This window comes from Merops nubicus, unplaced genomic scaffold (assembly GCF_000691845.1).
Source record: "Merops nubicus isolate BGI_N331 unplaced genomic scaffold, ASM69184v1 scaffold14790, whole genome shotgun sequence".
Taxonomy (NCBI): Eukaryota; Metazoa; Chordata; class Aves; order Coraciiformes; family Meropidae; genus Merops; species Merops nubicus.
This window is the reverse complement of record NW_008582322.1, coordinates 3,463-16,197: the sequence shown is the minus strand read 5'-3', so window position 1 is coordinate 16,197 and position 12,735 is coordinate 3,463. Positions and strand designations below refer to the sequence as shown.

Below are 12,735 nucleotides of genomic sequence, written 5' to 3'. Positions count from 1 at the left end.
GGTCCCTTCCAGCCCTGACAGATTCTGATCTGTTTTAGAATCATAGAATCATTTAGGTTGGAAGGGAACTTTAAGATCATCAAGTCCAACCATTGAGCCGTTAGGGCTCTAAAGTCCTCTGCTAAAACAGATCAGAATCTGTTAGGGCTGTAAGGGACCACAAGGATCCCCCAGTTTAGCAGAGGACTTAGTAGTGTTGGCTTGATGATCTCAAAGGTCTCTTCCAGCCTAAAGGATTCTGTGATTCTATAGAACTGCTCAGGTTGGAAGGACCTCAGAGGTCATCTGGTCCAGCTTCTTGTGGGACAGGGAGCCTAGGTGAGGTTATCTAGCCCTCCATCCAGCCTCACCTTGGAAAACTCCAGCAAAGGAGACCCCACCGCATCCCTGGGGAGGTCGTTCCGGTGTTTGATTGTTCTCAATATAAAACATTCATTTCTCACATCAAGAGGAAGCTTTTTCATCCCGTCTCCCAGTTCACAGGCTCTGCCTTTGGGTCGGCCGCCATCTGGCAGTACGAGGCGCTCAAGTCGCGCGTCCAGAGCTACTTGGAGGAGGCTCGGGCAGACTGGCTGGACAGGATTCGGCCGCAGAAGAGGGGGGACCTCAGGAAGCAGGTACACCAGCCAGGCCCAGCCCAAACCCTCACGGCTGGGTCCCTGCAGAGCCCAAAGCTCAACCACAGCTTTCCTCTGGTGGGGGCACGTCTGAGCACGTTGTACAACTGATGCTTGCCATGTTCACCTGAGTTTGTAACTCACAGCACTAACAGGTTCTCAGCCAACGGCAGTAGATACATTTCCTCACAAGAAAAACTCATAGAATTCTAGAAAATTAGCTCACAATATCACTGCAAAAACTTTACTGTAGAAAAATACCATCTTCATCCTGAAATACAGGCAACAAAGGTCAGTGGTCTGTGGATCTAAACTAGGTACCTTCTGCTTTTTTGCTACAAAAAAACCCCAAACCCTACTCTTTCTGTGTCTAAGTGTTCTCAAGACTGAACATGAATTCCCAGAGGGCAGAACTAGCTTAAATTCTGAACCTTAAGCATGAGAATTTTTAATTCTATTGTGTCTGAAATCCGTTTGTATTTTCAACCTTTACCTCACAAATATGAGGGTTCAGAGGGCCTTTTTTCTTTATGAGCACTGACATTTCCATGCAAATACTTTGGAGTTTGGGCAGTAAGAACAACATAAGTGCTGCAAGACTTGACTTGTTACAAATTTAGCTGACATCCCAAAAGCATCAGTCATTTAGTTTAGAGTTAAGTGTATTTAAAACTAAACATGCATGTATGTTTTATGTTTGTTTCAAGGTTATTACTGTGGCTTGTGATAGGCCAGGCTTGGTTACTCTTTCAGGCCTGCTTGTCCAAGGGAAGTAGGGCTGAGTATGGAGCTGGAGGAGCATGAGGTCCTGGGCAGGACATGGGAGAGATGGTTTTGTAAAGTGATACTTCTTCCAAAATGGGTTAAACCTGGTTGGCAGTTAAGCACCATACAGCTGGTCACCCATTCCCCCCACAAACCCCCAGAGGAATGGAGGAAGAATAAGAGCAAGAAAGCTTGGGGGTAAGGAGAGAACAGCAACCAAAAAATTACTGAACAAGTGAAGGGTAAGTGGGAGAAGAGAGAAGTGGGGGTAGGGCAGTGCCCAGCTGGTTCATGAGCAGAAGGTGGCTACACCTCCTGAAATCCCCACTTTCCCCTGTTGCTGCTGAGTGTGACACTGTAAGGTAGGAAATCTCTCTTTGGTCAGTTCCTCTGCCCTGTTGTGTCCCTCCCAGCCTGTCGCACAGCCCAGTCTGGTTGCTGCAGGGGCAGAGCAAGAAGTGGGAAATGCCTTGATGCTGTGCAGACTCTGTTCAGCAAACATGAGAGCATTAGCCTGTTAGCAGTGCCATCTGGGTCAGAAATCTCACACAGCACCACGGATGAGCTGCCATAAGGGGAACTGGCTCTGTCCTGGCCAGGCCCTGTACAGCATTCTTTCTTGGTTAGTGCAAATGAACTGCAAGTGAGATTGTGATTGCCACTTAATATTTTTTAAATTTCAGTTTTATATGTTTGTTTTCCTTCAAAACCTGCAGGGGAAGATCTAGTGATTATCTATAAAAAAAAAAAAAAACCACCCAAACCAAACTGCCCTGTCGTTAATAGGCTTAAACTCCTAATCCCATCTTCAGCTGGCAAGTTCTATTTTTACAAGTTCAAGATCCACCAGTAGCTTCTGAGGGTACCTACTTACTGTATTGTAGAAGAATCATATTTGTTCAGTGTTCTTAAATCAGACAGCTTCGCAGGAAATAACAGTATCTGTATCCTGTGCCAGGAAAATGAGCAAAAAAACCCAATGAAGTTCTGCCCTGGTATTAAATAGTGCTGTATGAAACAAATCATTCACTATTTCCCCTCACCTCCAACCTGCAGTTAATTTTTATGGTATTGTCCCCACTGATGTGGTTGGAAGGTCGTTGATCTATCCATACAATACTTGTCCAAAATGATTCTGAAAGCTGAGGCAGGGAAAGGGGTGGGATTTGGCTGTGAGCTGACTGCACTCACAATAAACTTTTTCAGGGGTTTTAAGCTTGGAGGAGGGCTGGGTGAGCTGGACGCAAGGGGGAATGGATTCCACATCTTGTGAGCCACCTCTGCCAAAGGGACCCTGGCACAAAAGTGGAATCTCTCCAAGGTGGGTGGTGTGATGTTGGACAGCACTAGGGTGAGGCTCAGTCGAGGCAGGGTTTGTGCTAACTTTGGCTCATCTGCTAAAGGAAGCATTATGGGCTAGATCCTTGTTTAACACAAGCAGAGGTGAAGCTGTGGAGCTGTTTTTTAAAAGGATATCACCCCATTCTTTTTGAAGAAACTCTTCAGCTGTGATACTTTCTGAGAAGGAGAGCAGTTAACTGTTCTTAACCACGGAAATGCCAACTCAAAAAGCTAAACCAGTCAGAAATAAACTTTGAAAGCAGGTTACTTCACAGATTTCAAACAAATGCTTTCCTTGCTTAAAAAGGCAGCCCCTTAGGTGGCTGTTTGTGAAATGGCAAGCAGCCTGCAGCAGCACTGACATGCACCCATTCCATTGCAGGTTAACAGCTGGTGGAATAACCTGAGCGAGGGTCAGCGGACTGTGACAGGTTTGTGTTAGCTTACAAGTGTTAGACATTCACAGGAGGAGAAGTATGGCAAGCAGGTACAGTATGTTCAGACAGATGGCTTTCATACCACCTTGGGCTTGTTGGGCACAAAACAAGTGTAAACCTACAGCTGCACCTACACTATTTCTGCTATACTTCTCACAAACTATTTTTGTATGCATTATAAAGTCTTGTGTATATTAGCTAGAATCTTCTCCTTGACAACATTTTGCTCAGGAACTGTGAAAAACAGCAAATGTATATAGTAAAAGTAATAGGTACATATATTCCCCTGAGATGTGGGAATAAAATTCCCTAATAGTTGTTTTTTGTTTGTAGTATGAGGTACATAAAAGAACAAGAAATTCACTCCTGAGCTTTCTGTTACAATGTAGTTTGGAATAGTTAGCCTGACCTCACTTGAAATTATCAAGATAATGTAATGTGTGGAGAGAAATTGATGAGAAATTGATTCAAACCTAAATGAAATAGCTGAGCCATAGCCACTGTTAAATATTACATTATTGACAGAATCTGTATTAGCAGGTTGCTAGGGTAAGGTTACTTTAAAAATGCTACATCTGTGTCATTTACTTTTCTGTAGAAATGTTTTAGAAAAAACTTCTCAGTCATCTCACTCTTCAAAGAATTGACTCCCAGTCTTAAGAACAGATTGCAGAAGTGCTGAACATCAGCAAAAATAGTCTCAGGCCACTCAATTAACAAGTGCTGCCAAAAAGTTTTGTACAGTGCTTTGAGTTCACTCCTCAACTTGCAAGCCAGGTCATGACACAGATACAAATACTGTATTTGGGTGGGGTGGAGATTCATATTCTGTAGTCTCTAGTTAATCTAAGCAGCAATACACATCCTAGCTGGCAGACCCAGAGCCATTCAGAGACTTGGAGATTGCCATAACAAGATTGGGCTTGCTGTACTGAAGTTGCTGACAGTTCTCCAACACCTCAGTTTAACATGCAGGGAAAATATTTGCTCTGATAAAAGGGCATGGTGGAACAGCATGGAGAGTCAAAAGAAGGAATCTGTTGAAGTTTTGGTTCTAGGATTTGTATCACAGAGTTTTTCACAGTTCTTATATTTTGTTTCAAACTTCAAACAGAGAGTAATGATGTGACATTCACCATTCGGAACAGCATGGAGAGTCAAAAGAAGGACTCTGTTGAAGTTTTGGTTCTAGGATTTATATCACAGAGTTTTTCACAGTTCTTACATTTTGTTTCAAACTTCAAACAGAATAATGATGTGACATTCACCATTACATAAAGGAATCACAGTTATGTTCCCCCTTAATGTTTCTAGCTATTATAAAACATTTTAAATACATAGATGCTTGGGTAGAAATAGAAGAGGCACTTTAAACAAGAATCAATAAATTAGCATCATTAGGTTTCTAATATTTACATTTAAAATTATTATTTAAAATAAATTAAGAGCACAATAAACATCTGTTGAGTAGAAGCTGCATGTTTCCTGTCTCCCAGAGGTGACTGTGCCTTAAAATCTCAGGTTGGCATTGCTATGCTTGATCTCTAACCAGTATCTTTACAATTCCCTCAAAACTAAAGCTCCCCAGGACCAGACAGGATGGTTACTGCATGTTTGTATGGTTCCCTGCTCTTCTCCCCTCCCTGCACAGTTAAATGTGACTGTGCAAGAGATTGGTGGTGTTTGGGAATAGGCAGCTAGAGAGGCTAGAAATGGGACCTGGCTTTTGTTTCATTGGTTCTACAGTGGGATAGAAGTTTGAAACTACAGCTTGAACATCTTCAGATTTTCTGGACTGTTGTGTTTATTACACTGTATGTTAAGACAGTTGCAATTAAATGTCATATTTCTGAAAGACTTCCACTATATAAATACAGCTTTCAGTGTTTTTCTTTGCTTTTTTTTTTTAAACTGTGAAGTAAGAAGTAGATACTGCTTTTAAGGGAATAGTGAAGAAAAAGTATAATTCTTTTAAGCTTACTTTGAGTGAACATTATGGTGTTCTATTCATAATTTGTTTTATACCTTCTTTCTTTTCCTCTTATTAGGAATTATAGCTGCAAATGTCTTTGTATTCTGTTTATGGAGGCTGCCTGGCATGCGACGGATTATGTTTACATACTTCACCTCAGACCCATCCTCCAGTAAGTGAGCAGCAGTCCAGGTGACCTGACTGCACTGGGGTGTAGCAGAACCTCTGATCTTCCTGCAGGACTGTCAGGTGGCACACAGCTCACTTGTAGCTCCATCACCCACGAGCAATCTCAGTCATGCCCAGACACATCCTTCTGTCTAGACAGCAGATGGTTTGAGGGGAAAAATGTTACAAGTAATAGAGTTTTTTAAAACAACAACAACAAAAATAAACAACATTAGTGCTTTCCTAAATATTGTAACATCAAAAGTGTTGCCTCCTACCTGGCCTTTCACTGCAGTCAGCAGGATGCAGGTCCTGCCTTTGGAAAGGTGCAGATAGCACTTGCAGAGGTGCTGTCAACACCTGCTGCTGTCCTGGACAGAATGCAGATCATGCTCCTGTTTGGGAAGGAGAGAAATAAATGGTGCTGTGTAAGGCCATTCAAAAACTCGACACAAATGTAGTGTTTTGTTTTTGGTTTTGGTTTTTTTTCCCCCCCTTTACTATTCTGTGGGATGCAGACAGGAGAGTTGTCAGTCCCATGCAAGTGTGCTTTCATCAACAGACAGGCTTTCATCTACAGAGTCTGTGTTTCAGAGCTGTGCTTTGAGTCATGTTAAAAAAAAACCACCACAAACTTGTCTCTCACTGTGCATGAAATGTGTTGGAGAGGTTAACAGAGGAGAGCAAGTTACTAGCATTTGATGGCAAAACAGTTACTTTTCATTTCTACAATACAGAAAATAATCAAGAGGATAAATGGTTGTTAGGAGAGTACTTCCTGCCATCCTCTTTAATTACTGCTGAAAAAGTGGAAACTCAGCCATTGCCCACACAGACTCCAGAGCTGAAGGTAGCTGTTATCCAGATGGAGCATCAGTCACCCCAAACACTCCTACTGTTAAATAATGTCGACCTTGAAACCTGCTAATTGGCTTCTTTGCACTTTCAAGGCTGCTGTTGCAGTGAGGAGAGCTGGTAGCTCACTGAAAAGAAAACGGGTTTGAGTCCATCTCTCTAGTGAAGTGATTTTATGTAGGTGCTCATTGTGTTAAAAATCTTTCACTGTATGCATTTATAAATAAAAGATATTATAACACCTTTGGAAAGGAAAAAAAGATAAGTGTTTTCTACAAAGCATGCCCCTGTAGGTAGTTAAGAATTTCTAGAGTAGCTGTTTGTATAGCATGCATATCTCTGTTCTGCCTTCCAAAAAGTATTGCATGAATTGACATTTGTTACATTTCTGGGTTTATTACATAGCTTGTATCTGAGAATTCCAAGCATAATTAGGCTATAGTATGTGTTGATAAATTTCTGGTCTGCTTGGCATGGAAGTTGAAACAGATTCAAACACTGATTATTTTCCCCACTGTTCTCTTTTGCAGGAGCCCTGTGTTCTCCCATGCTGCTCTCCACATTCAGTCACTTCTCTCTATTCCACATGGCAGCAAATATGTATGTTTTATGGAGCTTCTCCAGCAGCATTGTCTCTCTTCTGGGGTGTGAGCAGTTCATTGCAGTGTATCTTTCTGCTGGTAATGTTACATGTATATTTCCAATGCTTAAAAATCTGAATAGGTATTGATAGAAGTGTGTGCATGGTCACTAGAGGCACAGTGGCAGGGGGGCATTGCTCAGTCCCACACATCACTCCATACTAACTGCAGTACTTACGTGCTGTCTGTCATAGAGAATTTTGATGGGTTTAGGATATTTGACTTCAAAATACCATGACATGTATCTGCATTTAATGCATGCTTAGCTACCAAAATAAAATAGTTGTTAATACAGACTCATGGGAGTCTGATGAGAAAAGATGACAGTTAATGTTAAAACAACAACACAGCTTTTTTAGGACAGTGTTCAGAGAACATTGTTGCCCTTGCTGATGCTTGTCTGCATTGCTGGTTTGTTTCCAGTTGTCATGTTTCCTTTCTAGGGGTTATCTCCAGTTTTGTCAGTTATGTTGCTAAAATGGCCACTGGAAGGTTTGAACCCTCCCTTGGAGCTGTAAGTATCTCAGAACATGAGAGACCTTATAATGATCTCTGAAGCTGTTTTTAAAGCCTGCTACACTTTTTAACTTGTGTAAGAGCCAAGAATATATTTGGGATAAAGGAAACTAGGAAGATTTACCAAAACTAAGTAACAAGCAGCAAGTCTTGTGCAAGAACTTGCCTACTCAAATATGTTAAATCTCCTGCAGGGACAGCCCAGAACTGATGCCACTTAATGCTGATGGCTTGTAAATAAGGACTTAACAGCAGGACCTCTTGTCACTGAGGAGGTCATTCAGTTCTATAACTTTTATTTTACTAAATAATTTTGATAAAAGCCAAAAGTCAGATTTTCATTTTTCAGTTGGAATGAAAAAGTCTGTTGAGCTGTCCCCAAGGTAGAATTTTTGGTAGTGCTGACTATGTATTGTCCCTGGATCTTATGAATAAACTATATCTGGAGCATGCTACTTTCCATTAGTCTTACTGATCTGAACTTCTGAAACTGCCACACATGGCACTAGCTCCCTGTGTTCACAGCCTTCCCATTGAGAGATTTCATGGACACAAAAGCCTGTGGTCAGTTCAGTACAGACCAGGGAATTGCTTGTTTCACTAACAAAGGATTTCTTGTCCCTGCCCATCTGTTATTTTGCTTGTTTTGGTACAAGCTTCAGAATGATTCCCTTCATCTGAGATGTCTGTGTTTTATTAATAAAAGTTAGATTTCTAGGGTTTGCTGGGAAAAAAAGCACATTAATGGAAGATATTATCTTAAAAGTCAGGGAGGTTATTTCTTAATGATGTAAGAGCATCTGGGGGATACTTTTTTCCTCAGTATTTATAATTTCATATAGTGAAATGAAATAATGGTGTGTTGTTTTGATTTTCATTCTGAACTTGGCTGTGGTGCAAAAGGCTGCATTTGAAAATAAAAGCCAACAAGGAAAGGGAGTTCACATGCAGAAGAACTGACTTTCCTTGTGTACCTCTCAGCTGACCTTGGTGTGTTGTGCTGTGTTTGCAGTCAGGAGCTATCATGACTGTCCTGGCAGCTGTGTGTACAAAGATGCCAGAAGCAAAACTTGCCATCATATTTCTTCCCATGTTCACATTCACAGCAGGAAGTGTAAGTATCTTTGAGCTTCAGAGAAATCCTGTTCCTAAAATATTTCCCCCCCTACCTCTCCAGTCTCTGAGCACATGTCCACTTTCTTTGTGTTGCTGAGCTGTTAGATTTATTTTGAAAGAGAATACCTGGGAGTCCTGGAGGCCAGTTCTGAACTGCTGAGCCTAGTGTGGTCATTGCACAAAGGTGGAGGGAATTTAGAATTTTCCTAAATTCCCTCCTGCATGGGTCTGTGTCAAATGTGATACTAAGATGGGAAAGAAGTTGGGAGGGATTTGGGTTCACCTGTCTGAGGAGACGTGCTACAAATACTGTCCTTTCTGACAAGGGCTGTTTTTTATAGCAGCACTTGTTACAGTTTAATCTAATATTGATACATTCTTTTTGAATTAAAATTTATCAAGGTGGGAAAAAGTTTCACATCTCAAGGGAAGTAACATTTCAGCCATGGAGGAATACCTGCCTCCTCCTTGGTTTACCATCTTCTGATACTTTTAAGAACACTGCTAGGATTAGAAATAAACTACAAGACTTTTCTTCATGTGTGCTACTAGGACTTCTTTTTTCTTTCATTAAGTTGTTTTAAGTGTGTCCACTGTGCTATTTAAGAGAAGCTTCTCATCTATATCTTGACCTGTTAATCACCTTTGGTCCACTGCTTGAAAGTTCTTCTGCTGTTAAACTTTGTCATTTCAAGAGGGTGAGATTTAATATTTTTACAGATTTGAACATGTGTTGTTAGATGTAACCTTCCTGGGTTGGGTTCTCACTTCTGCCTGAGTGGACCTGGTTTATTACATGCTGCCCTTGAACTGCATCTTCCCTAAAAAAGACAGCCTAGGTAGAAACACTGGCAGAGCCAGAGAGTGTTGCCATGAGGAAGTACTCACTGCAGCAGTAAAAAGAGCAACGTTACCTATAGCAGTATAAACCCTGGGATCATTTTAGCCCTACTGTGCAGCTGTGTGTTTAAACTTGGTGCACTCCTGCATCCTCCCTCACACCCCCCCTAATCAGCTCCTAGAGAGAGCTGGCAGGGATGCTGCCCCACGTTCCTGCCACTAGAGGGTTGTCTGTGGGAGGACAGATGCAGTACAGCTTACAGCCCAGCTCTGCTGGAGGTGCTGAATGACACTGTTGCAGTTCTGTATTTGTTGGTATCTAACTTTCATAGCATGTGCTTTTTCAGTTAACTCCCTTTTTTTTTGTCTCCTGACCTGAGTTTGGAATACATTTGGAGCTTTAGAAAGGCAGATTGGAAGAGACTATTTGAAAAGGACACGTGCAGCCCCACACTGCTCTGTAGCTGCTCAAGGCTGTATTTTGACAGCACAGCTCTAAGGCTGAATCTATTGTTTTAAAGCTTTTTTTTTTCCTACAGCAATTACTTTGATATAAAATTTATGGGATATTTTTTGATTCTGTATTTTTGCTCTGTGCCAGAATAGGAACTGCTGTTGTCAGTGGCCATTACATGCTGTGACTGATCCTGTCCATGCCATGTTCTGTTCCTTTCCAGGCTTTAAAAGCCATAATTGCATTTGACACTGCAGGGCTTGCTCTGGGCTGGAGGCTTTTTGACCACGCTGCACATCTTGGGGGAGCTCTCTTTGGAATGTAAGTCTCTATTTACTGACTTCTGTTTCATATTTAAATGTATCCTGTATTTTCTCCTCTTTACTTCCTCTTACCTCTGAGGTGTGGGGTCTTTTATTTTTGGAAAGTTGTCTTGAAGACAACTCACTGTTATCCTTATAGTGCTGTAAAACTGGGTGGAAAATACAGTGAACAGATGCTTAGGACTGAAGGAAATGGAGATGAACTGCCTTAGAGTGACAGATTAGGTGTCAGATTGTCCTCTCACCATAACCTGGGCTGACTGTCTCTGCCCTGCTCTCCAGCACATCAGAGAGTCACAAGGCAGAAAAGTTTCTCACAAAACACAGCATGGACAAATCAAAATAAGTTTAGAATTAAACAGCTGAGACAAATTCTTTGTCTTAGTGTTTTTCCTCTAATTGCCAATTTAGAGAGAGCTACAGAGCTAGTACAGGCTCAGGCCAGATTCCTTTGAGTAGCCTCTACTGCTGTCCTTCAGCATTGCTGTGCTGTCTTTGTGTGGAGCCTTCCTAATTGGGAAGAGCTACTGGAAACCAGTCTGTAGGAAACAGTTCTGCATTGTTCCATGTTTGAACTACATTACCCAAGGAGTTTTCCCCTTCTACCCAATTACAGTGTTGTCTTCATTTGCACATGTATGGCTAAGAACACTTTTAAACATTATCTATATGCATTTTAAAAGCCTACCTGAGATTTCACTAGGCCAGATGAGGAGCAGGTGGAGGACACTTCCTTTGGCCTATGATTTGCCTTTGCCTGTTCTTGGCTTTGATATCAACAAGTTCTGTGCTGCAGTCTCCTTTTCTCCCCTCCTCTGGCACCACAAATGCATCTGATGTAGCCTTGCTGTACCTACTTTCTGCCATGATGAATTGCATCAGCTTGTTCATGATAATGCAGATTCACACATTCCTAAACTGGGATAGCAGATGCAGTGAGAATTGTCCTGAGTTGACCAGTGCCTCGCCTTCTGTGATCATTTTGGTCACTTCACCCTAAAGCAGGGTCTCTATTTAAGAGACACGTTGCATGACCACAGTATATCCTGTACATTGCCTCACAGGCAAGTGTCTGGCTGCATGATTTAAAGGAGTGGCCAGCTCACTTAGGACTGGCTGATGGCTCAGATGAAGCTTAGGCTTGTGGGAGAACCTTCATCCTCTTTCCATGGGATTGCTTCCCCCCCACTTCTCTCCATCACAGCCTCCCTTGCTCAGTCCCTTGTGTTCATATTCATGTATCAGCACATATAGTTCTCTGTGATTATAAATTAAGTTAGAATGCTTTGACAGATCAGATCTTCATTTAGATGTTTACAGAAGAAAACTCACTTGGAGTGGAGTGTGGCTGTTCATTATGGAGCAGCTGTATTTACACTGAGAAAAATGCCTGGTGTTGTCAGGAGGGATTAGCACAGCCAACAGTACTGTTTGTAACAGTCTCAAAGGGAAATTTTTTCTGCTTCTTCAGTGTCCTGTTCTCATGATCTCTACTTGAAGGCATGAAAACCATTTATTCCCAGGACTGAGATAAGCAAGAACATGAAGTAAACTGTTAGGAGTCAAGAGAACAAGTGGCTTACCTGCCACTTTCCAAGGTCGTTGTTCTTTCTGCCTTGGTTTATCTTGTCTCCTTTACTGAATTACTTGATTTTCGTGGTCAGCTTGTTCCTCAGGTACAGAGAAGAGTTGCAGTTAGCTTTAACCAGTGTCTCCTTTCCCAGGTGGTATGTGACTTATGGCCATGAGCTCATCTGGAAGAACAGAGAACCACTGGTGAAAGCTTGGCACGAAATGAGGACAAAGAACACGGGAAAGGGAGGAGGAGGTGGAAGATCCAACTGATTCTGATCCTAGAGCTTCCTGGTGCCCCAGTGCTGTATGACTTGAAGACATGGGATTGAATTGGTTTTGAAGGTTTTTTTGCTACTGCACATTAGGCCTCTAAGGAGCTGAGGTTTTTAATGTCACCTACAGTAACAAAAATACCTATGGATAGAAAATGAACTCTGACAAAGGTGGAACAATAAAGGTTTTTATCCTGTTGCTTTCTGAGGCAATAGCCTGCTTTACATTTTTTCAAAGGAGGAAGTAAAAAAAAGCTTTCTAGTGAAGTGGGCAAAAGCTCTGTCCAAACAACCAGGAAGATAAACATTTTTTGAACTGAGGAAAGCAATGGCTCACACATCTCCCTCGTGTCCACCAAACACGAGGTGCTTTCCTAGAAGGCACACTTCAGACAGATCAGAGTTAACTTAAGGCTGATGTGGTGATGAAGCTCCGTGGTCTTGACTGATTGTTGAAAAGGTTTGATGAGAAGCCAGTCAAATCTATTTTGATCTTAAACTTGAAATACATGAAGCAATACTGGATTATTTGCCAAAGCTTACATACCAGCTAATGCTCCAGCTTCATTTGCTGTGGCTTCCTCACCCCATTTTTCATTCCTGTCCACTTCAAGATGCTGTCACATCTCATAGAATTTACTACAACAATATCTTCTGTAATTATACACACTGGAAGAATGACTTACCCTGTAGTTTGGGGTGTTTTACCAGGAGTTACACAGCTTTCTATATTCTTTCACTGCACTGGCTTGTTGGGAGTTGTTTGGTGTGGTTTTTAAGTTGTGCTGTATTGCTGGTTGCCTTTAAGGTTTTCCTGCTAACATTTAGTTCAGAATGTACCAG

The 12,735-nt window shown here is 41.7% G+C and overlaps 1 protein-coding gene across 1 annotated transcript; it reads left to right on the top strand.

Annotated features, from left to right (window-relative positions):
• Positions 1 to 449: 449 nt before the first annotated feature.
• Positions 450 to 12,097, top strand: PARL (presenilin associated, rhomboid-like; the record flags this gene model as incomplete). Its single annotated transcript, XM_008937446.1, has 8 exons — positions 450 to 617; positions 3,106 to 3,154; positions 5,209 to 5,304; positions 6,686 to 6,835; positions 7,240 to 7,310; positions 8,325 to 8,426; positions 9,946 to 10,043; positions 11,770 to 12,097. Coding segments are annotated over 8 exons (855 nt in total), but the record flags the coding sequence as incomplete, so codon positions are not given.
• Between the last annotated feature and the right edge of the window lie 638 nt (positions 12,098 to 12,735).